This window comes from Pyrus communis, chromosome 10 (genome assembly GCF_041283825.1).
Source record: "Pyrus communis isolate YQ-2024b chromosome 10, ASM4128382v1, whole genome shotgun sequence".
NCBI lineage: Eukaryota > Viridiplantae > Streptophyta > Magnoliopsida > Rosales > Rosaceae > Pyrus > Pyrus communis.
In genome coordinates this window covers 26,569,776-26,596,902 of record NC_142574.1, presented here as the reverse complement: position 1 = coordinate 26,596,902, position 27,127 = coordinate 26,569,776, and the positions used below count along the sequence as shown (strand labels likewise).

The 27,127-nt window shown below is 38.2% G+C and overlaps 5 protein-coding genes across 13 annotated transcripts; 2 read left to right on the top strand and 3 right to left on the bottom strand.

Moving 5' to 3' along the window:
• Window positions 1-33: 33 nt before the first annotated feature.
• On the bottom strand, window positions 34-5,424 carry LOC137729556 (uncharacterized protein At4g19900). 2 transcript variants are annotated; one of them, XM_068468531.2, is made up of 5 exons: window positions 3,769-5,424; window positions 3,532-3,681; window positions 1,693-1,827; window positions 921-1,115; window positions 34-609 (listed from the first exon to the last, which is right to left on the bottom strand). In XM_068468531.2, exons 1-5 carry the CDS (start codon window positions 5,139-5,141, stop codon window positions 423-425), a joined length of 2,040 nt encoding a protein of 679 aa, XP_068324632.2. In that variant the 5' UTR covers window positions 5,142-5,424; the 3' UTR covers window positions 34-422. The 2 variants fall into 2 exon arrangements, with proteins under 2 accessions (XP_068324632.2, XP_088533457.1); XM_088677331.1 differs by having other exon boundaries at window positions 530-636; window positions 3,769-5,299.
• A 593-nt stretch (window positions 5,425-6,017) lies between these two features.
• On the bottom strand, window positions 6,018-11,846 carry LOC137730071 (DCD (Development and Cell Death) domain protein). Of its 4 annotated transcripts, none has more exons than XM_088677329.1 (4): window positions 11,711-11,846; window positions 10,727-11,030; window positions 10,504-10,620; window positions 6,018-10,420 (listed from the first exon to the last, which is right to left on the bottom strand). In XM_088677329.1, the coding sequence occupies exons 2-4, from the start codon at window positions 11,009-11,011 to the stop codon at window positions 6,422-6,424; spliced, it is 4,401 nt and encodes a 1,466-aa protein (XP_088533455.1). In that variant the 5' UTR covers window positions 11,012-11,030; window positions 11,711-11,846; the 3' UTR covers window positions 6,018-6,421. The 4 variants fall into 4 exon arrangements, with proteins under 4 accessions (XP_088533455.1, XP_088533454.1, XP_088533456.1 ...); XM_088677328.1 differs by having other exon boundaries at window positions 10,727-11,139; window positions 11,711-11,821; XM_088677330.1 differs by having other exon boundaries at window positions 10,727-11,042; window positions 11,711-11,815.
• A 2,748-nt stretch (window positions 11,847-14,594) lies between these two features.
• LOC137727794 (proteasome subunit alpha type-5) lies at window positions 14,595-17,746 on the bottom strand. 2 transcript variants are annotated; one of them, XM_068466615.2, is made up of 10 exons: window positions 17,587-17,746; window positions 17,251-17,293; window positions 17,035-17,116; window positions 16,841-16,921; window positions 16,232-16,345; window positions 16,057-16,158; window positions 15,588-15,646; window positions 15,311-15,413; window positions 15,022-15,087; window positions 14,595-14,914 (listed from the first exon to the last, which is right to left on the bottom strand). In XM_068466615.2, exons 2-10 carry the CDS (start codon window positions 17,262-17,264, stop codon window positions 14,822-14,824), a joined length of 714 nt encoding a protein of 237 aa, XP_068322716.2. In that variant the 5' UTR covers window positions 17,265-17,293; window positions 17,587-17,746; the 3' UTR covers window positions 14,595-14,821. The 2 variants fall into 2 exon arrangements, with proteins under 2 accessions (XP_068322716.2, XP_088533704.1); XM_088677578.1 differs by lacking the exon at window positions 17,587-17,746 and adding an exon at window positions 17,515-17,537.
• A 94-nt stretch (window positions 17,747-17,840) lies between these two features.
• LOC137727793 (proteasome subunit alpha type-2-B) lies at window positions 17,841-23,084 on the top strand. The gene is made up of 11 exons (XM_068466614.2): window positions 17,841-18,013; window positions 18,092-18,168; window positions 18,502-18,566; window positions 19,019-19,065; window positions 19,786-19,861; window positions 20,018-20,085; window positions 20,964-21,033; window positions 21,526-21,611; window positions 21,751-21,813; window positions 21,960-22,025; window positions 22,731-23,084. The coding sequence occupies exons 1-11, from the start codon at window positions 17,973-17,975 to the stop codon at window positions 22,777-22,779; spliced, it is 708 nt and encodes a 235-aa protein (XP_068322715.1). The 5' UTR covers window positions 17,841-17,972; the 3' UTR covers window positions 22,780-23,084.
• Window positions 23,085-23,371: 287 nt separating this feature from the next.
• LOC137730057 (Tetratricopeptide repeat (TPR)-like superfamily protein) lies at window positions 23,372-26,871 on the top strand. Of its 4 annotated transcripts, none has more exons than XM_068469123.2 (8): window positions 23,372-23,519; window positions 23,960-24,144; window positions 24,240-24,472; window positions 24,633-24,882; window positions 25,049-25,194; window positions 25,361-25,566; window positions 25,692-25,816; window positions 26,028-26,871. In XM_068469123.2, exons 1-8 carry the CDS (start codon window positions 23,428-23,430, stop codon window positions 26,609-26,611), a joined length of 1,821 nt encoding a protein of 606 aa, XP_068325224.2. In that variant the 5' UTR covers window positions 23,372-23,427; the 3' UTR covers window positions 26,612-26,871. The 4 variants fall into 4 exon arrangements, with proteins under 4 accessions (XP_068325224.2, XP_088533703.1, XP_088533702.1 ...); XM_088677577.1 differs by having other exon boundaries at window positions 23,436-23,617; XM_088677576.1 differs by having other exon boundaries at window positions 23,518-23,753.
• Window positions 26,872-27,127: the final 256 nt, after the last annotated feature.

The window sequence follows — 27,127 nt, the reverse complement described above, 5'->3', positions numbered from 1 at the left end:
GGGGGAGAGAGAGAGAGAGAGAGAAGGCATACATAACAAAGAATCAGACATCTTTCTATATTTCCATGTAAACTAGTAACGAATAGTTTCTTCACTACAGCTGAAACCTGAATTCGAATTCAAAACCTTTAACCGGTGATAATCGGAAGAAGAATGGCACATACTAGTGATTAAACAACAAGAGCCACCTCAGAAACTAGCTAGATCGAAAAAAGAATTTCCAAATACAACAGAGCTTCTACCAGCATTTCACAAAGAAAATGACTCCGTCTTTTCATGAGCATACAGAGAAGATACACCATCTTACAGCTACACGAACGGGCTTGCACTTATCTTTTAATTATTCACAGGAAGTGAAAACTTGATAAGCTTTAGTGTTATTGGCCCATTCAGTACCGACCAACCAGAGGAATTATGTTAACTCACAACACATCAGTGCATCGGATACAAGGGTGGTCAATAAGCCTGGTAGCAAGGCTCTCTGGCTCTGGAATGAGAGCAGATGTCAAGCTGTTCCAAAAATGGAATGTTAACGACTCATCTAGAATCTTTCTGAACAGGGCATCTTGTTGAGCCTTTTCAGTCTCTGTTGACGGTGCAGTGAAGTATCTGTTTCCACATCAATTGAGTTAATTCATAAAGGAAGAAGGCTCACGGGAGAACTGTAAACCAAAAGTTAAAAACTGCTATACAAAAGCACAAGAGGTTCAAGAATATTTGAATAAATGCACCGGCATGCATCCAAATATAAAACACGGAAGTGTAAGAAATCAGAAGATGGGGTTTTCTTCAATGTGGGATGAATGTTCCAGGACTGCTGCGGGAAATGAGTGGCGATCAAAGGTGACTTTTCACAGATCGATAGGCACTCACAGCCCACAACACTCCTCTCCATTGGAAAAGAATTCATATAAGATTACCTTGAGATATTCTGAGAAGCAATTGGAAAAAATATGAAAGAAGGCTGCACTTTCAGCTCCAGCTGTCTAACTGATTTATTACGACCACTCAAAAACCTTCGTGCAACTCTTGTCAAAAGATCAGCCCCATTCAATCTCAAACGAGTATCATCATATGTCATATAAAACTCTTTCAGGCACTCCATTATGAAGGGGCTGCATGGAAAAGTGAAGCAAATATCAAAATCCAAAATTTTCATACAAGTCAAATATACTAGTTTATAATTTTCCTCATCAGTGCCACTCAAATTTGTATATAGGACAGCTAATAAATGTACAGATCAATGCCACTAAATTTTCAAATATAACACAATTTAATAATTTTCATGCGATTCTCGTGGACTCTCTCTCTTTGGCGTTTACCCAATTTTGCAATTCAAAATAATTTACGACACATAAAACACGTAAACATATAGCCCAGTACACACACAAACAAATATAATTATTTTGAAGGGTTAAGGGTTTAGGGTTTAGTGTAATGTCAGGAAGAATCATCAAAAGCTCCTGTTAATGAATCCTAAACCAGTAGGATGGATGAGGTAAAGGGACAGCTGTAAGTGAGAACTCTAGTACTCTACGCAATGCACCGGTATAAAAAGCACACTTAGATAAAAAGGAAAACAAACCTCGTTGTTAAAATTCAATGATAAATACAAGTCTGTTCTGATTCAAAATGATTTCAACTGAAATAGTATTTTGATTCCCACAATTAGAGATGAAGTCATGTTCATACCTCCTCCTATTAAATGCCATTACAGCACCATTCAAAGAACTTCCCGCAGGTCGATCCTCTTTACCAACAGAATTGTGAAGTGATGATAAAGACTTCAGGACTATGATATCAGAATCAAGATATACTCCTCCGTATCTGCAAATGCAAAGAAATGAAGTTAGGGAGATCTTTAAACTCAACAGAAAAATGTTATGTTTAATGCACCATTCTGTTTGCACATATCAGCATCTAAAATCCAAAACGTTACACGTAACCAGATCATATCAGACAGGATGATAATGGCCATGCTTAAGATTGGCATAAAGAACGAAAACTAAAAGTCATCACATGCGTTAAGTTTTCCATGATATGCTCAGCAGGAAACTTAACTCTTCTTTAGTTGCATCGAGCTCATCTAGCAAAACTTGCAGTCTCTTTAAAACTCGACTGCTCAAGCACATACCATGAAAACTCTGAGCTCATTTATTTGTTAAGAACTTTTTGCTGAAGTGAAAATGGAGCTCATTGATTTGTTATACCCCACCACTAAAGCACATACCATGAAAACTCTTGAACTCATTTATTTGTTTAAGAATTTTTGCTGAAAGTGAAAATGGAGCAAGGAAAATAAAAAACTTCAGGAAGAGGAATTACATTTTGCATAAACAATATTTCATACTTCTCTACACGCCAGAAAAGGAAAAGAAATCATTTGATTTCCCTCTTTACAACAAAACTTACAGCACACAGCTCTGTTACAACAAACAATTCCAAAAAAAAAAAAAAAAAAAAAATGTACAGAGATGAAATTCAATTAGGAAAGATTAGGGTTTAAACTCCTTTCACAACATTAGCAACGACAAGGAGAACTAATAGACTAATAGTGCCCCCTCAAGAATGCTTGAACATTATTGCAAGGTTGACCACAATTGTGCAGGTCCACTTAATATGAGATGTCAAACTCCATACTAACTTGTAGCTATTCTGCTAAATTCCTTGCCTAAGGTAGTAAATAAAGAATCAACAACCTATGGATAGTTACTACCATCTCACCCAAAGTTGCTAATGGCTGTAGTTTTCTTTTTAACCAAGTAACAGCCAAGTCTTCTTCTAAGCTGAAGTGACAGAATTTCTCTTTTTATTTTTTGATGAAATACCAGATTATATAAAATGGATATAAACAGAAACATAAGAAGGGAAATTTTCCATTATGATATATCTATAATGTATGAAACGACCAACAACAACAACAACAAAGCCTACTCCCACTAAGTGGGGACAGCATGTATGAAACGACCAAGTTAAAATATTCTGTTGAATCCTACTCCTACCCATTATCTCCTCCATAGATTGGCAAGGCGTAAATATGGGTTTTTAGCCAAAATGGTCTCTGAGATTTGCATAACTCCTCATTTTGCTCCTTGAGATTTGAAATAGATAGAATTGGTCCTTGAGTTTGTCTATAATCAATCATTTTGGTCATTCTCTGAAAAATCTCCATAAAATAAGAATACCCGTAATAATTTTGGTCAAACCATTTTGGCCTATTGTTTATTAGATTGAGGGTAATTTTGTCATTTTGATCCTTATTTAACATAATTTTTCACCCAAGGACCAAAATGATTGATGGTAGACAATCTCAGGGACCACTTTTGAATAGCTACGGTAAAACTTTAACTACCATTAAAGTAAATTGACAAGAACTTAGATTTCTCATGCATTATCTTCACTCTTCAGCGATACTCTTTAGTTCCATCCCAATCAAAACGTTCACATTAGTCCCAACTGGATTTAAAATAAAAATAAAAATAAAAATTGACTGACCCATAGAAGGACAGATCTGCAAATAAATAAACTTACTTGTAGAGAGCAGCAAGGCGGACGAGCTCACTGTAATGAGTAGCATAATACTTGGTCTTTCTCCACTCGGACCAGGCAGAAGCAAATATATGGGTCGGTGTATCCCTTAGTAATTCATCAAGATTTGGCATAGCAACAGCAACTTTGTAACTACGGAAAAAGAATTGCCTCAGTACAAAATGAAAATTAGAAAACCAACAAATAAATGTATCAAATAAGCAAAGTTTGAAAAAGTACCCGTCCTTCAAAAAGTTATTTTTAAAGAAATCAAGCTCAATTGTCTCAGACAACACTAAAACACAGGCATCTCGATGACGGGATAGTAAACTCTCAAGCCCCCGCTGCTGTCTTACAGTATACATCCAAGGGGGAGAATTCCACACCATAAAAACCCTCATCTCACATTTCCCCTTCCTGAAAAACACATCCACAAAATCAGAGAATGATAAAAGCGGGTCCAAACCGGGATAGTAACCCCATCTCTTGCCATCTGCATATATAACACCTGAAAACTCATCCTTAAAGCCACCCACTTGATCCGGATCCGATTCACTAATTTGTTCAACGGTGTTCCCAATCGCTTTATCACTCACATTACTCATGTAAGACAAATTCCTGTCGGTACTAGAATTACCACTTGAACCTGAATTCAAACCCTTACTCTCATTTTCAGCAAGTTCTGTTCCTACACCTATTCCATTTCCCCTTCCATTCACAACACCATCTCCACTATCACTCTCCATTTTCCTACCCTCACGGCCATTTTCCCGGAGCTTCACTTCTCGGGGCCTCCCCGAAACTCCCAGCGGCTTCTTCCCGAGAAACGGGACCTTCTTAAAGTGATTCAGCCACCATTTCTGCAGCACCTTATCACCCTTTGTCAACCCAGTAACCCCAACCGCATCAGGGTCCTGCAGCATTGGATTGTGCAACGGATTCAGCATCTCCACATGGGACTTAAACATCCTATCCCTCCTCAAGAAATCGCCTTTCTTATCAAACCACTCCCCCCATCCCTCCCTTAGCGGCGAAACCCTCTTCCCCACCTTCAGCAATAGCGCGTCCTCAATACCCGCCACCTCACTCATCCTCCGCCGCACCTCCATATCCACCGGCACATCGTCCGATCCAAACGCCACCTTGCTCTTATCCAATGCACCCAATCCCATGTTAAACGCATTGTAATCCTCCTCCCAATCCTCAATTTTACGCTTATTGAAACCCCTCCTGATAACCCCAGTCACGTGATCGAATACATACCCGGAAACCCTAGATTGCGAAATCTCCGATTGGGGGACGTCCTCATCGTCCACTTCCTCGTCTTTGGGCGTCTCCTCTACGACATCGTCGAGCTCATCGATCTTGTCCTCGGTGGCGATGGAGCCGACGTCGTTGGCCTCATCGGAGACGAGGGGGTTGGTGAGAGAAACATCGTCGTATTGGGAATCGGGGTTCTGGCGGCGGTAGTGGAAGTGGTGAGACTGGGAGTGAGAAAGGCGAGTGTAGAGGAGAGAGACGGAGAGGAGGAGGAGGAGAGCGGAGACAACGGCGCAGATGTAAACGCCGTAACGCGGTCGGTGGGGCCGCCGGGATCGAATACTTCTCAGCATTTTGGGTCCGTTTGGGAGTTAACGGAATCGGGTGTCATCGCCGCATTGGAAGTGGGCAGTGACAGAAGAGAGATTTTTTTTAGCTTGTCTGAAATACGATACAGGACACTTTTTTTTTTTTTTTTTTTGGTAAATAAAATATATTGATGAGAAAAATAGAATACAAGCAGCAAAAGATTAGCTGAAAATACAAGCATGCAACAGAGAGCAGCAGCTAAAGGAATAACAGACAACAAAGCTAATAACGCTGCATCAAAGCAGCAAAAAAACACTAATTATTCATAGTTATATTCCATTCTCGTAAAGTAGAATCATTAGCAACGGAATGAACGATTTTCAAAGAACTCAATCGAAGTCTAATGATGGACTTAATACAGTATACTAAATTTAATGCACCATGTTTTCAACACATTAAAGAAGTTCTCAGTAAAGATCCTAACCTAATTTGTGGCTTAATGCCCCAAGTGTTTGTTTTTTATTAACAAGGTGAGTATATTTGAATACAAAACCACATAAAGCAATATTAGAGGAAATTCGAACACATAACCTTTCAAAAAAGAAAAGGCTGGAACATAAGACCTTAGAAATGAGAGTTGAACAAAAAACCTCATAAAAAGGAGTTAAACATAAGACCTCACGATCAGAATACGAAACCTTATAAAGTAATATTATAGAGGAGGAATTCGAAAACAAGACATGTGCAAAAATGAACGTTTTTAATCACTTGTGCCACTAGCCCTGTACAAATGAAATATGGGGATTGAGCAAATGGTCAATTACATCATAAATTAAACCTGAATTTGATCATTGATTTGGATGTCATCACCTTTTCACATTTTCAACGTGCAATGTAAAGGCATCACCCTCACAAACAACTGCAGTACAAAAAGCAAAATTATAATTTCATTCTTCCTGATTCAAAAGATTCACAAATCCTGGGAACATATTTATAAAAAAAAACTGCAATCTTTAACCAAAATCAGAGCTTAACAAAAAAAATGATCACTTTGCATGCATAAACGTTGCATTCTTCCACTCCACTCCAAGCAACTCGAAAACAGCTAACGGAAGAAGTTCAAGAACGCGGCAGCTTTCATGCGTGTATTTCCAGCTCTTCGGTTAGTAACACCACGACAAGCTGAAAAGCCGTAGTACTTGCCTTTTACAGGAATGCGGGTTGATCCTTAACTTCAACTAAACGAAAACTTGAAAAACTATCTGTCAACTGCAATGACTCTTTCCTAGAGTAGATGCTGAGGAACTTGAGCATCGACCGAAAGCTAGAACCTTGTCACTGTTGTTTGTTGAGCCGCCTTCAACTGCTTCAACTTGGCCGTTAGAGTACTCCACAGACTCTTGTTTTCTTTTTTACTATCATCAGTTTCACTATCATCGCCAAACTCAAAATCATGAACTAAACTATCTTTGTTGCAGGCTTTCTTGAGTTCACCTTTTCTGATTTCAACGTTGCTTTTAAGAACATCCTTCTTTTCTTCCACACTCTCAGAGGTCGCACTGTCTGAGCTTTTGCAGGAATTACTGCCGCTGATTGGGAGAAAATCCTTTGCATTGTCCACATGCTTAGAAGTATCAAATTTAGAGCCGCTGTCGGCTATCTTGAGTACACGTTTTCTAATTATAACCCTGCTTGGAAAAACAACCTTCCTCTCTTCCATATTCTCAGAAGTACTTAAGCTTTTGTCAACATTACTGTCGCTGATTGGATGAACATCCTTCACATCTTCCACATGCTTAGAAGTATCAAATTTAGAGCAGTTGATTGCTCTCTTGAGGACACGTTTTCTAATTCCACCGCTGCTTGCAAGAACATCCTTTCTCTCTTCCACATTGCCAGAGGTGCCAATGCTTTTCCGAACATTACTACCGCTGACTGGAAAAGAATCCTGAGCATCGCCCACATGCTTAGAACTATTAATATCAGAGTGGTTGTTGGCTGCCTTGAGCTCACATTTTCTGCTTGGAACAAGATCCTTGCTAATTGTATCTTCTACATTCTCACAAGTACGAATGTCAGAACTGTTGCAAACACTACTACCGCTGATTTGAAGAGCATCTCTCCTTTCACCCACATGCTTGGAAGCATTAACATCAGAGCTTTTGAAACTATTACTAAGTATAAAAAGTCGGTCTCCAAATCCCATATTCAGGTCCCGAAATTCTAGAGAAGATTCTGGCTTTGTGAAGCAACCAACAGTGCCAAAAGATGCCTCAGACAATTTCCCGGATCTGTGCTCTTGAGATGGTTCTTGCTTGTCCAAGCAACCCATGGTGTCAAGAGATGCCTCAGACTGTTTATTACTGGATTCAGGGTGGTTATCACCAACACCAGCATCTACACAAATAGCAACTTCTTTGGCTCCTCTTTGCAACTCAGAGTTTAGATTCCTTGAGCTGCCTATTACATTACTGATACTAAGATCACCACTTTCCGCACAAAGTTCTACTATTGGAAGCAACTCCAATTCATTGCCTTTTGCACATTCCATTGCATAAAATGCATTTTCTGTTCCAGAATTTGCTTCAGGTAATCGCAGGGCAGACTTCTGAACAGTGATGTGCCTGTTATCATTACAATCTGGAGCTGATTTGTTCACAATAGGAACCTTATAATCTGAGTCTTTCTGAACATTAGATTTTTTGTCTCCATATGGGATTGCAAGGCTGTCAAGATCATGAAGAGGCTCCATTCCACCTTCATCTCCAACTTTGAGAGATGGCCCGGAAATTTCAGTTTTAATATCCTGCTCGTATTCTGGAAATCTTTCCATTTCAATATTCTCATTGTCACGACTGGTTTGATGAACCACTTGAGGCGATTCTTTACATTGCGGTAACAACTTAGGAATTGCAAGGTTAACAATTTGGCTACCAACGTCAAGAAGAAGCTCTTTTAGGTCTTCATGAACCACTTGAGATGATTCTGTACATTGCAGTAACAACTTAGGGATTGCAAGGTCAGCAATTTGGCTGCCAACATCACAAAGAGGCTCTTTTCGACCTTCATCTCCAAAGTTGACTGATGCCGCAGAGCTTTCAACTTCAATTTCTCTTTCATATTTTGAAGATCTTCCAGTTTGATTATTCGCATTCTCATGACTGCTCTGACACACCACAAGCGACAAATCGGTACCTTGCGGTAACAACATACCTTGGCTTCCAATAGAAGCCCCGCAACTTCCACTTTCTTCACTAGTTGAACATATTTGAGATGACACTTGTAAAATCTTAGAAGTGTTTCCATTCATGCTTTTGTCATCACATGGCTCATTCACCCTGAACTTTGGTCTCACCAGCTTCCTTCTCTTTCCATTAACATCTTCACTAACAGAAGATTCTTGTGATGATGCTTGTAAATTCAGAGATATGTTTCCATTTATGCTTTTTTCATCGCGTTGCTCATTGTCATTGAACTTCGGCCTGATCAACTTCCTTCTCTTGCATTGCCCACCCAACAGTCTATATTTTCCTGCAATTTCATCCTTCGCTCTAGCATTGGTATCACCATTACGTTTCCGCAGTTCACTCCGCCTCTTGAAATCCACAAATGGTATCTCTTCACGCCTTTGATCAACTTTATCTTCAACGCGTGTAGCAGAAGCCATGTTTGACTCCAAGTCATTACTATCCAACTCAGAGTCCACTTTGGTCTTTTTATTACTCCTAAACTTCTCGTCATCGTGCAATCTAGTAGGTCGTTTAGAGTTTTTTGACTTCACCCAGCTGTAGTTACTCGCACTCAACATTGCCATGACTTCATCCACTGATGCATCATTATCAGTTTCCTCGTAGTCAGCATGCGTACTATTCTCTTTTCCAGGCGTATCTGAACTCAAGCAAGAAAATACACTTCTTTGATTCTTCAGATCAGAACACATTCCTTCAGAACATGCATAAGACTTGAGATCATGATCAAAAGATTTCTGATCACGGTGGTCCACGCTGCTATGATCATCAGGATGAACACTACATAGCAACTGGCACTGAAGCTCATCTGATGAAGTTACATAAGCAGTACATGGTTCATCATTCAATTTCTGTGCCATTTCTTGCTCAAGTTTTTCTTGTAATGCTACATGATGAGCACGATCAATCACAAAGGACAGACAGTTACTAGGACTGAGAGAATAAGATGAAGGGCTCTTGGTTTCCCTCTCACTACTTCCAATTTGGGATAAACTTTCAGTTGATAAAGAATTCTTCAAAACTGGCTCCCGGGAACACTGTTTTCCAGAAGAATCTACCGCCATTTCTTCAGAATATGCCACCTCTGGAAAATGCATGATGTTCCCCTGACATGAGTGCTCGTGATGGTCAGGGGATGCGATTGGAACATGAACATCAAACTTTGAAGTGGATTCTAGGCTTTGACTGATTCCTTTTGACCCTGTATATGATTGATTTGTAATGGAAGGAATGCCATGTTGTTTATAACAATCTTGAACGGAATTTGAACGCTTATTGACCCCAATTGATGGTGAGAGTGAATTGTTCAGACTAAGAGCATCAGGATCATAGGGAAGAGTGGTGGGGACAATTGCATCTCTATAAGATGGAGATGCTGAACAAGAATGGCTAGTGATTTGCAGGCCAACAGTCGAAGTTGATTTAGTTTGATCTTGAATCAAAGAACCTGTTTCTTCAACAGGCATGCCACGACAGACAGGTCTATCAAGACTAGACTGAAAGAAAGCAGGGTTCTCAGTTGGTCCAACTGGCCCAAAAACATTACCTTCACTACTGCCAATTTGTAATTGATTGCCCATTAAACGGCTGGAATCGTCATGAATTACCAGGTTGTTGTCACCTCTTCCAGATTGACCCGACATAGGATGCTCAGATGACACGGATTCAACATCCACATTAAATTTATTCCCTGCCCTCTCAGACATTGCAAAAGCAGCATGCAATTTCCCAACTTCACCTGGAATGGGCCCAAGATACTCACTCTGCATGATCTCCCCAACCTTCTTGTCTACTTTATGAAGATCACCCACTTTATCACTTGCCAACATGCCACCTTCTTCTTTTCCATTATTCTCATAGACATTCCCCGGTGACTGAGTCATTGCTGGCCCATTATGATTGTCAGCATCAAGCTCGTTGTTTACGCTATCACTCAATACAGACCTGCCATCATCGACTTCCTTGACTCTACCAGCAGTGTCTACTGATATCGGTTCTCTTTTACTGGCTAATTCTCTCTGCCACGGCTGATATACTAACTTTCGTGAACTGAACAACATTAAAAGCCTTCGGACCTACACGTATACATGAAACAATACTGTTAAAGAAGGCAATTGTAAATCCCATCAAGGTCTGAGTTAATAGGAAAGGAGAAAACCTGAGCTTTGGAGAGACCGAAATGGAACTTCCAATTTAAAAAATAGTTATCTTTGATCGCGCCACTGAATTCAGGTTCTGCCAGCGGATGACAATGCCAAATTGGCTTGACTTTTACCTGCATAAAGAATATAACAAGAATAGATCCCATTGGAAATTTGAAATAAATCAAAGCATAAATGAAAATAGTGGATTGTTGAACTGAAACTAGACATTATTCGTACCTGAGCAGGAAACTGCTTTCCTGATGAATTGTATGCAGAAGGCGAAATATTCATTTCACCATCAGAGCATGCTTGAAAAACACCATGAAGTTCTCTCCTCTCATATTCAAACAGAAATAGTATCATTCCAGTTTTAACCTGCTTTACAAATTGGCCTTGTGAAGATGGAAGGCCAAACAGTCCCCGTTTAAAACATTCATCTTTCATTGCACTGCTCGACATGAAAATTGCACCGTATTCAGGATATACCCCGTGAAAAGAATCCTGCCCCTCGTCTGACTCCATTGGTGTTCTTGGCAAAAGGCTGCCAAATTCACTATTCACAGCAACCATAACTATCCCTTTATCAGGTAATCATAGCAACCAAAACAAAGTACTTTGAGCGATATATAATTCCTTGCAGTGACGCATGTCTAGTTCAAATTTTCACCATAATTAAACACAATTTATTACAGCAACGAAGGTACAACTACAAACATATTCCCGAAAAATGTATCCTAAATTGGTAATGCAGTTTATACACCACTCCGATTCCATCAAAAAGTTCATACCATACACAGATTCCTCTCTTTCTCCACCTCTCTCACTAAACCCTAGTCTAGCAAATACAAAATTTTCTCAAACTACATACCCCGAATTCCGAAAACACTAATCACTAAAATGTAATTAATATCATGTAACTCTTCCTAATCACTAAAACGGCATTTATTCTTACAGAAAAGTACTTTCACGATTAAATTTGCAAAAATTAGCGCGAAAAACAAACAATTACAATAAAATTCTCGAGAAATTTTTACTGAAACCCTAGACCAGATTAGACAGAAAGCAATGACAAACAGACTAAAAAAATTAAAAAAAAACCTCAGAGAAAAAATAGTGAGAAAATAGCAGAATAAATGTGGACGCAATCCAAGCATTTACAGAGAGAGACTGAGAGAGAAGAGAGAGAGCGGGGGAGAGCAGGAGGACATGAAAAGACATTACCAGAAGAAAGAGAGAAGAGGAGGAGGAGGAGGGAGAGAGAAGGAAGGACGACGACGTCGTGTGGCGGTGTGGCTTCTCAAGCGTGGTGTGAGCGATCGGAACTTCGTCTCTAAGTTTGGTGGTGGAGCTGCGAGAATATATCATACCACGTCGTGCGTGAGTGGGACCCTCTGACGGTTTTTCCTTACTTACACGGGATCCCATACGGTGTCGTTTGGTATTGGAGTAGTGTCATTTCATTTTTCGTATCTTTATATTTTCTTTTTTGGTTTTTCTTTTTTTTGGAGGGAAGGAGGATGACGTAATTTTACTCAACTGGAGAAAACCCCGGTGGGGACAAGAAAATTTTTATTATGATTGGAGACCGGAGAATACATTATGTGTTTTTATATAAATAGTGGAAAATTTTATTTTTTAAGTTATTAACTTTTTGGATAAATTAAATTTTATCCCCTCAAGTTTGAATGCTATTACAACTTCATACAGCATTTTTAAAACATTTCCATTTCATACGTTATTTATCATTTCGTTACCGGATAGCTCCAGGGTTCAAGTTCGAGCTCTTTTGAATGTGCCGAAGGCTACTCTGGTCACAGTTGAATTGAGCCTTCTACGGAGGATGATTGGGAGTTTTGGAGCTTAATGCTGAGTTTTGCAGAGGCTGCAATTTTGAATCAGGTACTTTTCGGTTGCTTGTAAGCAATATATTTGTGTGTTTACATCAGTTTGTTGCATCTTTGGTAAATGCAGGTGAGGCTTCTCCATGAAGAAATGAGGTTTCCTTTTGTGGTTGAACGGCCGCACTACCATTACATTCCAAGTTGCTTCAACCTTCCCGAAGAAAGCCGTGGGTAAGATGCTGTATGCATTGTTGTAATTCAACTATTCAATGAATTCTGAGCATTTGCAATCGATGAGGCGCAACTTAACGCTTGTATTCTGATATCTTGGTCTACTTGTGGGATATTGCCAGTGCAACTGGTGAGAGGGACTGAAGTTGCAGTTGCTCCAAAAAGAAGACTGTCAACCGGCATGGTGATCCTCCATACTCTCTTCTAATGGAAAGAATCATATTACAAGGGCACTACTGCGCGTTCAAGATTCAGACAGGAGACTAGTTCACAAAACTTATTTCAAAGGCATTGAGCTTGGTGTTGTTCCTGTTGGAAATTTTGAGCAGAAATTTCATTGTCTCACACTGGTCATTTCCAAAAGGTTTCCTCACTTTATAAGGATTTGTCCCTTATAAAAAATGATTGGAGTGAGAGTGATAGACTTTGGAGACTAAAATTGGGTTCACCCTTAAGGTTGGACTTTGGGATGTACTAATCTGTTCGGATTTAAATAATTATTTTTAATTAATTTCGAATTTAATTAATTAATTATTTTTTACCAACAGACACCCCTCTGAGAAAATGTCTCCCGACAGATGCATCACTTCCTCATACATGTTGCTAACAGGCATAATCATAATATATATACATCCATCTACATGACATTTAGAATACAGAAAAAACAATTCTTCTTCTATAATCCAAAACATTATTACTGAGAGAACCGCATAGAAATTCGCCAGAAGTCAATTTTTCCGGTGCTGGAATTTTGACTTGGTCGTTGAATCCTGGTGAAGCAGACGTCCGTAGAACTACAAATACTGAGTAGAGACGAAATTTCTGTTTCAAGGACATTGTGGTACGCAAGCCTCGATCTTCTATATTTCTGTTCAATATTATTTCATTATTCATACTTTGTTAATTTCCTATTCACATTTATTATTTATTAGCATATATAATTTTATCGTAGATTGTTGACTTATATCCAACCGTTCCTACTTCTGTTGCTATGATTCACCCTGAAACAGAAACAAAATGTTCTCTTTACAATCTCTTCAGTTCGTAGTTGTTGTGCCAAGGTTATCACCAAAAGAGAGCATGAAAAATTCTGAAAACGATGGGTTGCAAACAAGAAGCGGGTCAACTCCAAAGGAATCTAACGGTGGAAATATCGGAAAAGGACAACCGTGAAGCAATTGTTCGGCTGTTGATTTCCGATTCAGTTGTTAAAGGGCAAGTAATGATTCAGTTGTATGGCATATACAACCAGTTCTTGGATTCAAAGAGATGTGTTGCTACACAGGTCTTTCTCCCCATCCCTCTCTAAGCTCCTTTTATTGTTGCAATGCTCATGCTTCTATTATTTAAAGAAAGAATTTGCTGTACGACTGACAACTAATGGTTTTGCAGTCGAGAGATGCAAAAGGCAAGAGGGCAACCCTGGCATGAGTTATGACTGAACTTAATGACCTAATGTTCTTCAGGTAAAGCAAGATATGACTTTCTGTACTTGGGGCTTTGTTGAGATACAACCGACGCCACTTAGTGGATAAGGCTTTGTTATTGTTGTTGTAGTTGAACGTATATTTTGATTTGTTCTAATTTCATATGTAGTTATATTTGATTCTGTATTTGAAATACACGGTTCTTATTTCCTATCGTGCATGAGATCAAAATTAAGATTAAGAAAGGTTGGTCCGCTTCAGATGATGTAGCTTTCACATTTATGTTATTAGCACTCCAAAAGTCTCATTCTACACTCCTCACAAGTGTATTTTTCTTTCTAAATATAGTTGGAGTGTAGAATGAGAATTTTAGAGTGCCAATAACAATTCTCCATCCGAATATGTATATAGCCGCGTTATGAACTGATTGGCTGGCTGGTTTCAATAATATCGTATGTCAATATGTAAGATAAAATGCACCGTTGCAAGCATGCAGTTGAAACATGAACAGAAACGGATGTCAATACGTAAGATAAAAGGCATCAAATTTGCAGTGCTACCAAGCGTCGACCACAAACTTGAGCGCAAAACAAAATGACAACAAAATTTTCTCGAGTTCACATGAAATCTTTCATTAGAGGCGCACAGGATGGCATCTGCTCATCGAAGTTTGATGATAATATCCATGGAATATGTTTAGCATTGTACTGCACTGCCGCATGATTTCACTGGTTAGGAACACCAAACCAGAAACAAATCCGAAAATCCTTTTCTGTAAACTTAACACATACAGCAGTAACAGGAAACAGATTTAATCAGAGAAACATGGGAACTTATAGGCGAGCAATGACGGCCTCCACCTCAGCAGGGGTATACAGATGATATGTTGGAGAAACCTTTGCGATATCGACATTGTTGGGTGTCACCTGAAAACAGTACCACAGGTCAACCAGTGTAAATCGTATGCAAATTTGAACACCGCCCAAGAAAGAATAGTATGCATACAAAATCTATATCAAATATAAAGCTTCACCTTTTCTTCCATAACTTGCTTAAGGATAGACAGAGCAATTGTCTCAGCTTCTTGAAGAGTCAGGTCCTGCAAACGATCGATAAGTGAATAAATGAAGAAGGAATTTCCTCCATATCTTGTTTCCACCATAAAATAGTTGAAAAAAACAAAATGGCTTTGCCCTAGAAGGTCAATCATGTGTGGAAAAAATTCATGCTCCTTATTTGGAAGGTTGACAACTCTGATGACCCGATAAGATATGTTTATAGAAATAAGAATACAGAGTTAAACTTAAAACAAGCAAAGATACCTTGTTGTATTGCTCTTGAAGAGAGCTGTCTGCACCTTCTGAACCTGAACCAATAGCTTTTGCATTGCATTGCCAAAATGTGCCAGATGGATCAGTGTAGTACCTGCAGTACAGGAAACAGATTTAATTCAGAGAAACATGAGTATGTAAACGAGAAGAGGACATACGAAACAGAAACAACGATTTGGGAGTTTTTCAGTTTTCAGTTTTTATAAAGCATCTTATAACCTATCAATGTTTATACATGTCGAATACTGCAAGACAAAGTATCACTTACAAGCTGGGCCCGTGCTCATCATGACCAGCAATTAGGAGAGATACCCCAAATGGTCGAGACTGCAAAAAGGAGTATAAAGAGCCAAGCATATAGCAAAGGTGTATTACTTATCAATAAGAATACAGGAACAATACAAACGGGATGTTATATAGATGCCAAAAGATACTTCGCCAGTATAAAAAAAATAAAGCCAAGTATATCATGGTTCATCTCTTTCTCAAAGATAAACAGGTATCTTAAAAAACTCTGGAATATCATCCTAAAATGCTTGATCATAAGTTGATATATAATAACCAGTTAAATGAAGACAAGTATTATATAATATTACATTAGCATTTCCCAAAATTACACTAATCTTAATAAAAACTGACATTAAAAAAAATTCCTACCAAAGTAAGCAAATTTAATCATTTGACTAAAGATTAAAAACAGGAATTTTCATAGAACTAACAAAAGAAACGGTTATTACCATGGACTCTTCATCACCTTCACCAAATCTTAGGGCAAGATCACAGAGAGCTTGTGTTGTAGACTCCACAGTCATTGGCTCACCGTAGGAGAACCTATGATTCTGCAAAAACTGGAAGTTAGAAAACAAGTAAAAAGGTTAGGAGATCAGAGGGAAAAACCACCAAGAAAATTACCTGAGTTTCAACTCGTGCATGTTCAACAAGTGTACGAGCATCAGCAATCAGTCCACTCATGGCACATCCTATATGGTCATCAATTTCCATAATTTTCTCAACACTGCTGGGTTCCTGAAAGCAAAAAGTATAGAATAGCATTCATCAATGAAACTGCAAATCTTTAGATATGGAAAATGAACAACTATATCCATGAAAAACGAGGAGGAGGAGAGAGAGAGATAGAGGAAAAAGGAAACATTTTGGAAGACAAAAGTTGATCCACCCAATACAATTTTAAGATGAGATATTAATATAAACCTTTCAGAGGCTTTATTGCTCCTAATATAAGCATGATTCTTAAACAACATGATACTGACAGTTTGCAAACGCTGGACATAAAAAGTGCCAAGTGTTGAAGGACAAAGGGTCTCTAACAATTCGACTTCCAAAAAGTAAGAGATGCTATTATATACATTTGAAAGAACCTCTTAGGAATGTAATTTTCCTTGAGAAGAGAGGTGATCCAGCAGCTTTGGTTTGAACTTTAAACTCAGCCATAAAAACTTTTAATAATAAAAAGGTAATGGGTAAGTACAACGAAGTCATATAAAGAGATAGTTTGAGGACCAGCAAAGGCGAAGTGATACGCTTCTCCACAGCAAGCACAACACCTTCTTTCGTCTTCAAGCCAATTGCAGTCGAACCCAGCTGTAATACATCAAAACCAACTACTCAAAATCCTACATTTCATTAAAAATACAGCCAAAAATCATTAAGATTTTTGAATTTGAGTGAAAGCGAGGATTAATAAGGTTAAGTACCTTGATGGCCTCAATGGCATACTCAACCTGAAACAACCTGCCTTCGGGGGAGAAAGTGTTTACTCCTCTGTCATACTCAGTCCTTCACAACACCCACAATCCCCACAATCAAATCAACAAGAAAATAAGTATAAATATAAATATATATATATATGTGTATATATATATTTGAGACGATTAATTCACTTCAAAAAATCCTCAAAAAATGCAATTCACCTTGTGAGAAACATTTTGCTCGGATTGGAACTTTGAGATTGATCTGAATCAGCAACAATAAAAAACGAAATTTCTATCAGAGAATACAGACAGATCGATCTCTAGCTCGTAAACCAGCAATAGGGGTTTCACCCAACTACATTCTATACTAAATATGATAGGGAGAAATTAAATACAATGGTAAAGAATTGAAATTTCTCGGAACCCAAACAGAAAACAGTGAGAAATCGCGAGAAAAGAGCTCAGTTCTGTATCGACTCTTACACGTGATTCAGTAGCCACAGAGATCCACACCAGCATGAGTGCGTGTATAGAGAGAGAGAGAGAGAGAGTTACCGAATTAGTACGCGATTTGCTTCAATGCGAAGAGTGCTGCTTCTGCACAGAGAGAGAGAGAGAGAGAGAGAGAGAGAGAGTGTGTGATTTAGATGTGCTTTCGTGTTGGAGAAGAAGGGTTTTTCCTCTTTCTTCGTGTTCTTAAAAAAAAATTTAAAACAAAAAATGTAAACAGGCTCGGGTCGGGTTATATTATTTGGTCCAACCCGTACGGAATCGATGAAAAGCCCACTCAAAACCTTCTTCTCCAACAAGTAAAGCTCCAGTCTTTAGACCCCCTTTCTGTTCTTTCTGCCAAAACCACCCTCAAATCTCTCTCTTTCTCTCTCTGTCTTCGATTCTCAGAAGAAAATAAAAAGCTTCAGTCTTTCTCTCTCTAGAAAACAATGGGAGACAGCCAATACTCGTTTTCTCTCACCACTTTCAGGTAACTCTCTCTCTCTCTCTCTAGAAATTTAGCTTGGTTTTTGTGTTTTCTGATTTGTTTGCTGTGTATGGTGAGCAGTCCTTCAGGGAAGCTAGTGCAGATCGAGCATGCTTTGACGGCAGTCGGGTCTGGCCAAACCTCTCTGGGGATCAAAGGTAACAATGCACTCAGTGTTTAGTCTGCACCCTTTGAAAGATTAGTCCTTTTGCTCTTCTTTGTGATGTGGGATCCTTACTATCGAATCGGTTTGCTGAATCAGTAATTAGATTATTGAAATATTAGTAAAATCTGGATGAAAAGCTCGATTTTTTATTTCACCTCCGAACTGAATTGAGCTGAAAGTTTTAAGAGAAAATAATTTGTGTACAATTTTTTTGATGGCTCAAATGTTTTATTTGATATTTAGATGCGAATGGAAAATTTAGTAATGATGTGAAAGGCACATTTAAAAGTTGGGTTGTTTAATTGTGTTTATCTGGTTACTGCAGCTGCTAATGGGGTTGTTATTGCGACCGAGAAGAAGCTACCTTCAATCTTGGTTGATGAAGCATCCGTAAGTCACTCGTGGTCTCTCAGGATGGTTTCTATTATAAGTTTCAATTTTATGAAACCATCTTATATTAATATTTGTTTATGTTAAATCGAGGCTATGTGCTAGTGATATAGCTTAGGGTTTGTGATGAGTCATATGATGATTACAAGTTTGTATCACTTTTAGCATTGCCAACTTAAGGTCCCCCAAGCATGCTTCATATAATAGATGTGCCCGAACAACATTTTTGTTTTCATAGGGTTGTTTCTCTTGTTTATGGTCTGATCTGCATAGTTAATTTTCCCCTCTCCTGTTCTAACAGTGTCTTTTTTGTTTTCTCTAGAGCTTCGTTTTACAATAAACTATAATTACTGTGATGAATTGTAAATTGTTCCACTTTCTTGGTTTCAGAGTCACCCAGGTTTTCTCTCCTAACATGTTCATTTCTGATGATATTTACTTTCTTTGGCCAGGTTCAAAAAATACAGAGTTTGACGCCAAATATTGGACTTGTTTACAGGTTTGCTTTCTGGCCAATTCCTGTGATGAGGCTCCTTTTTTACTGAGTTACTTCATAAAGACGATGTTGCATCTAGTGGTTAGTGTAAGGATGATTAAATGATGCTTCGTTTTGTGGACTTTCTAGTCATTAGTCCTTACTCTTCTTGTAAAGTTCTTTAACCTTTGACCCTGTAACATGGTTTACAAGGTCATGTGTATTAGAGACTTGGGTATAATACCATAAAGCTAGCATTAGAAAGCTCAACCTAGAGGACTGGTATATCGAGTTACCTACAATTTCAAGAGAAACACTAGTTTTCTTTGCTTAGTGTTACTTGTGAGGAATTTCCCCCCCTATTTTGCTTAAGTATTTACTCTACTGATGAATTCAAACACTATTGAATTTAGAGAAACTTGATGAGCTTTCTACTGTGATATATAGACTCTAAAGGATCATATTATTGATGTGAGTATGGAACATGTGTTGGTTATGCAATACTGTGTGATAAGTTCGATTCTAAATGAAGAAAAATAGAAAACACTGCATGCATGAACTTGCATTTGGAATTTTGGAGACTACAATTCTGGCTCCTGAATGATCACATTTGGATCGACATGAGACCTGACTATTGTATTTTGACAGCAGTTTCAGCATCCTAATATTTTGTGGCTTTGTTGAATCTTTTATTTGTCGTCATTCAGTATGTAGTTATTCTTACCCTTACTTACTCTCCTGCAGTGGCATGGGTCCTGATTTTCGAGTCTTGGTTCGAAAAAGCAGGAAGCAGGCAGAACAGTATCACAGATTATATAAGGTACTGATTTTATCTTCTCTTCTATTTGATCCTTTTTTTTTAAGGTGATGTGACAAATGTTCATCATTCCCTTATCAAGTTCTTCCGAACTATAAGAATAAGATGTTCTTGTCTTTTGAGAAGGTTATAACTTGTGTAAAGCAATCATGTTTCTAGGAACCTATCCCTGTTACTCAACTTGTGAGGGAAACTGCAGCTGTTATGCAGGAGTTCACTCAATCTGGGTAATTAACACACTTTCTGTATCTGTATAAACTGTGGTTCATTATACACAATGCCTGTGCCCATTTTTTCTCACATTGAGAAATTTTTTGCCCATATATGAAACCAATTGTCTCTAGATGATGTTAGCTTTTTAATGATTGTTGCATCCATGGTAAACACTTTGTAGTCAAGTTTTACAGGTGTAAGGTGCTCTTTGCATGGGTGGCTTTTTCTCGAACATTTGGACCGACAATAACTTTGTGGTTGCTCAAATAACCTTTTTCAAGCATTGAGTACCAAGTACCTTAGTGAATATTTCTTGTATGAAGATATTTATATATTGGATCCTTTTCCAAAATCTTTAGCTTTTGGACTTATAAACTAAAACACTTGCAATCGGTCACTACAATATTGCAAGTCTTGGGCAGCAGAACAAGATATAGCTCGTGTGTGTGAAAGTGAGAGGAGAGAATATAAAAGGTGATAAATTATGAGAATTGAGAAGTATAACTTATGAAAATTCATAGTAAAGGTTTCTGCTTGTGATATTTATTATTTTAAGGCAATTGCTATAGAATCTGGAAACTTCCTCTGTAAGCTTTCCAATTGTATTTCTGAATTAATAATTTTGTACACTGTGAAGACATATATATAGCCTTTGGCTATTTACAAAGATGCCCCTTAACTACCTACCTTATAACAGTTCTAACTAAACACAAACAGTAGCACAGCTAATTACATTTAGAGATAACAGACTATTTTACAGTAACTGAAATGGGTGACTTGTCATTTTCCCTAATAATTGCAGCTGAGTTTGGGTAGTTGAACTTGAAGATGAGTAACTGAAGGATATTCATGTTAAAATTTACTGAAATAGTTTTCTTTCCTTCTTTTGTAGTGGTGTAAGGCCATTCGGAGTATCTCTTCTGGTGGCTGGGTTTGATGACAGCGGTCCCCAACTATACCAGGTATTTTTCATTTTCCGATGTGTTATTTTCTTGTAAACGTTTTCCCTATTTGTTGTTTCTGGTTGCAAATTATGATGCCATCTAAGGAAAGAACATTTCAATTTAAATTGAACAGAGTTTGGAACAAATTTTTGTAGCATATTTAGTTGGGTCGCTGCTCAATATTTAGTTTTGTTTAGTTAAACAATTGTTTTTTTTCCGTTGTAGAAATATCTAATATGTGGAATATGTTACTTCCAAAAAAAATTGGGTTGTTAAGTTGACCATTAGTAATCTTGCTTGAGCTGAATTAATCATTTCAACCTCTTCAAGCAATAGGTTGTACTTCTGTTTGCTTTTAGTTTTCTTGGATCATAATTCTATTTTGGATGGTCGAAAATGAGAAACTGCTGTCAGGAATAGTAGTCTTAAGAAATTTATGTTCCTATGTTGACAGTAATATGATAGCTAATTCTGCAACTATTGTTATTTCTAATCTATATTTCCCTGTAGGTTGATCCTTCCGGTTCATATTTCTCGTGGAAAGCATCTGCAATGGGGAAGAATGTCTCAAATGCAAAAACTTTTCTTGAGAAGAGGTACTCAGACATGTATTTTTGTTTTCGGTCAAACACTTGGACATGGTTTATGCTGGATACTTTAACTAAAATTTCAGTCTCAATTTTTTTTTAGTCCTCAAGGGTGAAGTGCGTCTCATTATTTTTTTTTTTGTAATAGGTATACTGAAGATATGGAGCTTGATGATGCTGTGCACACGGCTATTTTGACTTTGAAGGAGGGGTATGTATACAGAACTGTTAACTTCGTGAACTTATTTATTTATTTATTCATTCTTTTATGAATACATAATGCTTAGGAGCCACAGAAAGAGGAAGAAACTTTGTTATCTGTTAGCGGTATAAGTAGTTGCTTTATATTTGATGCAGATTTGAAGGACAAATCTCAGGAAAAAACATTGAGATTGGGATAATTGGCACAGACAAAAAGTTCAGGTGAGCTCCGTCGTTACTTCCTGCTAAGGCATCGTTTCTCTTAATTCCTTTCACTGAAAGATATTTTTCATTGCATGAAGTACTTTATCAAGATATAGGGTGCATGTAAACATGCATGTGACATGCAAAATCCGATGAAAAAATATGGTATTATGCCAACGTGTTAGGAAGGGGAATCCTTCACCCCCTACTCTTATTTAGGTCCAAGGAGCCAACTTACTCAACTCTTAGCTAAGTGCTAAAGGATTAGCTTTGATTTCTCAAAATTGAAAGTATTTTCCGCCTCTTTAAAGAAGGCGTAACTAAATCTGGACTGTGTTTTTGGACCCCAAACCTAAGGAAAACTAACGAAAAGTCCAACAGAACTTTAGTTTTAATGAAAATTGACAAATAAAGGTGTAGTGGATGGTACCAGGAAAAGGTAAAAATGTGGTTTTTCGTTAAAAGTGAACAGTACCGGGAGTGTTTAGTTAAAACTCTCTTGTTTTTAATGTACTTGGTATAGACACAGAAGAGATGAACAGATAGGCGTGCGCTTGTGACGCCGCGCCAGAGTCCTTGAGCCATCCAGGATGGCAGCAAATTCTTTTTCATTGTAGCTAATTTGAGTTGCTACTGCCCTTCAAAACATTGTTTTTAATTATAAACGATTGCTCATTGCTCATTGTAGTGTATCTCTAATTAATTGTGCTTACCTTGTTGCAGAGTGCTAACCCCAGCAGAGATTGAAGATTATTTGGCTGAGGTGGAGTAGTGTGTGCCTGTTACCGCAGAAAGTTCAAAAACATTACTTTTAAAAATTCCCAATTTATGTTGCAAGATGGTTACATATTTTAGCAAAAATGATTTGGTACACGATTTCATGCGGGCGGGAGAATCTTCAGGAACCGGATCACAAACTTATCGAGCTCAAGCAGGCATTACATTGCCACCATTTGTAGCCTTAAGCCTGACAAATCCTATACTCGTTGCGAACAGCTTTGAACTTTTTGGCCCCAAAATGTGCACTCTTTTTATGAACTCTGCATGAATGAATTGAAAATGGAACTTCCATCTGTTCGTTGCCAGTCTACGGGACTTCACGCCCGCATACTTTCCCAAATACTCAACATAAAATCGTCATTCTTTGATATTCGAACTTGACATCTCTTTCACTTGGCGAGAAATACTACTAGACTAAGAATTAGTTGGTCACCGTCGTTAAATCCCAAAACGACCTTTTTTCCAAAAAGGCATGTCATAATATGAATCTATAGATGGTTTGTATTTATATTTTAGCAAGAGAGTAAAATTTGGATTGAAGCTAAGGTGGGTAAATAAGAACAAGAGAATGAGAAAATAATAAAGATAAGAGATATATTCTCCTTTATATATCTAAGGTGTGGGATATTTTGAAATTTATATGTTTTGTCCTTACCTACCTGCATGCCATCAAACACTATCTTCTTCTCACAAACTGGAAAGCTCCTCCTCCTCCAATTTCCAAACATTCATGTGAGCTCCTTCTTCCTTCACCCACTCTCTGTCTGTCTGCATACAGGATTTTTTCCGGTGTCCCGGAATACAAAAATCAAAGATCTAACAGTTAAAATGCTCGGAGCACCATAAAAATTTTCTTCTGCATACAATACAGTTCTACTGTTTCTTGTTACTGGTTTTTGAGTCTGTTAAACTTCTCTCTTTCCGGATTGTTGGTTTCTAAGGGATTCAACGGATTCTTCGAATCGGGTGTGCATGAAAATCCCCAATACTGACTGCTTCACAGTTATTGAGGGTGCATTGTGTTAAATTTCATGGAAATTTAATTTAATTTAATATAAGGGCTACTTAGTTTGTGTTGATCGCTTGTAAGCACTATACTTTCTGAGGTATGCAAGTTGATTCGAATGAGCATTCCGATGGTTGATAGAAATTTCATTTGATGGCATGCATAGGTTGATCGCTGAACGCGCCATTAGTTATATTTTTGTTGCGCCAAGAAGCTGCAAGAGTGATGCAAGATGGAAAGCCAAGAGTTCCAGTAGTAGAGCTGTTGAGAAGAGCAAGGGCGACGGACTTTACATTGACAAACGCGGAAAATTCAGAAGCTTCAATAACAAGAAACTGTCTAGGAAACGATGTAATCACAACATTGTACTCATTTTGTTGTCTTAGCAATAGATGTTATCTCGCATATGTACATCTTCAACAATGCATACCATCTTCTTTGTCTAGGTGGTTCTCTAAGGGGCCGGGGATGGAAATATGGATCGGGGTTTGTGGACGGAGTTTTCCCTGTGATGAGCCCCACTGGTCAGCAGATTCTGGACTTTGTACAGCAGGAAGTCGATCAAAACAGTATTTGGGAAATTCTTGACACCCTTCCAGCCTCTCACACCATATGGGACGATATCATTAACGTAGCTGTTCAGCTTCGTCTCAACAAACAGTGGGGTTCCATAATCTTGGTGAGAAACTAGCATCCCTATATATTGATATCATTGATCCTTTCCTAAAATTCCTTTGGAGGCTTTTTGTTTGTTGCTATTCTTATTCTTGCACTCAATAGCTTGACAATCGACTTTCAACTCGATATTTTTTAGTGTAATGTTGTGATCATCTGTCCAGATATGTGAGTGGATATTGTACAAGAGCTCCTTCAAGCCAGATGTCATCTGCTACAATTTGCTTATCGATGCTTATGGGCAGAAGTCGCAACACAAAGATGCAGAATCGACATATTTGGAACTTCTTGAAGCTCGATGCGTACCTACTGAAGACACCTATGCCCTTCTTTTAAAGGCCTACTGCAAGTCTGGGTTGATCGATAAGGCTGAAGCCATCTTTGGCGAAATGCGGAAGTATGGTCTTCCACCAAGTACGCTTCCGCTCCAATTTGTAGCCGTTTACATGCATAAATCTTGTTTGAATCTCAAAAATCAAAACCTTGTCCCAGCTTGTTAGTATATCAGATGTGACTGATTGCATTTCCTTCAAACTAAGTACAATGTGAATTCATGCAGAAAAAACCTAATTTCATTCAGGTGCAATCGTGTTCGATGCTTACATTAACGGGTTACTAAAAGACGGAAACCCTCAAAAAGCAGTAGAGATGTTTCAGAGGATGAAGAGAGATCAATGCCAGCCATCTACTGAGACGTATACGATGCTAATCAATTTATACGGAAGGGTGAGCCTTGCTGCATTTTCTCCTAGTCTCTGTGAGCTTCAAGTCCTTTGCTTTTCTATGACCTTATGCTGGTTAAGTTCCATACCGTCAGATAACTAACAAGAAAATGTCGTTTACTTATTAAACAATACGATAGAAATCTCCTCAAGATTTATGGTTTGTGCAGGAAAGGAAATCTTTTATGGCTCTAAAGCTGTTTCAAGAAATGAAAAGCCAGAAATGTAGACGCAACATATGCACGTATACAGCTTTGGTAAATGCATTTGCGAGGGACGGACTTTGTGAGAAAGCGGAAGAAATTTTTGAGCAGATGCAAGAAGCAGGGTATGAGCCTGATGTGTATGCGTACAATGCCCTTATGGAAGCTTACAGGTTAGTATCTGATGAATTCTGTAGTTTAATTTGAGCAGTTTGATCAAGTACAACTGTACAAAACTTCCATTGTATGATAAGCAGCACTATAAACCCGAACTTCTGTAAGATTTCGCTCCCCACAGTCGTGCAGGGTTTCCTTACGGAGCTGCAGAAATTTTCTCTCTAATGCAGCACATGGGATGTGAACCCGATAGAGCTTCGTATAATATCATGGTAGATGCATATGGGAGAGCTGGTCTTCATGAAGGTAAAAATTAACAATTAGACCTCATACTTTTCACTCATTTCCCTTGAAATAATTTGATTTTCACTCATTTCACTTGAAGATGAGATGAAATTGTTTCGAGGCACCATTGTGATTGCGATTGAAACTAATACGACAGAGTCTGTTTTCGATCACTATATTCTAAATCCTATTATCTTCATCATGTATTTTTTTTTCTCTGTATGCATATCAGATGCACAAGCTGCGTTTGAAGAGATGAAGCGGTTAGGAATAACCCCGACAGTGAAATCCCATATGCTACTTTTATCCGCCTACTCCAAAGCTGGCAACGTATCAAAATGCGAGGACATTGTGAACCAGATGCAAGAGTCCGGGTTGGAGCTAGACACTTTCGTCATTAACAGCATGTTAAATCTGTATGGCCGGTTAGGCCAGTTAGAAAAGATGGAAGAAGTTTTGACAGCAATGGAAACAGGACCCTACGCAGCTGATATCAGTACGTACAACATCTTGATTAACATATATGGACGGGCAGGATTTTTCGACAAGATGGAAGAGCTGTTTCAGTCGCTTCCACTCAAAAACTTGAAACCGGATGTTGTGACATGGACTTCGCGTCTTGGAGCATACTCGAGAAAGAAACTATACACGAGATGCTTGGAAATTTTCGAAGAAATGATTGATGCCGGTTGCTATCCAGATGCCGGAACTGCCAGGGTACTTCTTGGAGCGTGTTCAAGCGACGATCAAACCGAGCAGGTTAGTACTGTTATTAGAACTATGCACAAGGAGGTCAGGACTGTTTTACCTATCTGATGGATGGATTTTGTAAATACTGATCATGAAGTAATACATCTTCTCATCCTAACCGTCCATCCCTTCATCAAAATCATCACCAAGGATTAGACATTAAGAGTCAAAATGTATACATAAGCTATAACAGTAAAAAAAATATCACACTAATGTTCTCCATCCGAAATGTCAAATCCTATGTGGCGATGACATGAATTGGCAGTAAGAGAATTGCTGTCAAATTTGAAAACAGCTTCAAATTAATTATGAATGCTTTTTATTAATTTTTTTTATTGGTTTCATCATCATTGCAATTAATGTTGTTGTTGACCTGTTTCCCTTTTGTTCAATCGAGGTAAGTGAACGGTCCCCTTTTGTTAAAAAGAAATGATGAACGGTCCTGATTTCATAATTATTAAATGCCTTTTATTAAGTTTTTATTAATTTAATCATTTATTTTATTTTATAATATAATAAAATAATAATTTAATTTGACATATCGGGTGGACAATAAAACTTTAAAAGATGTCAAAATACCCC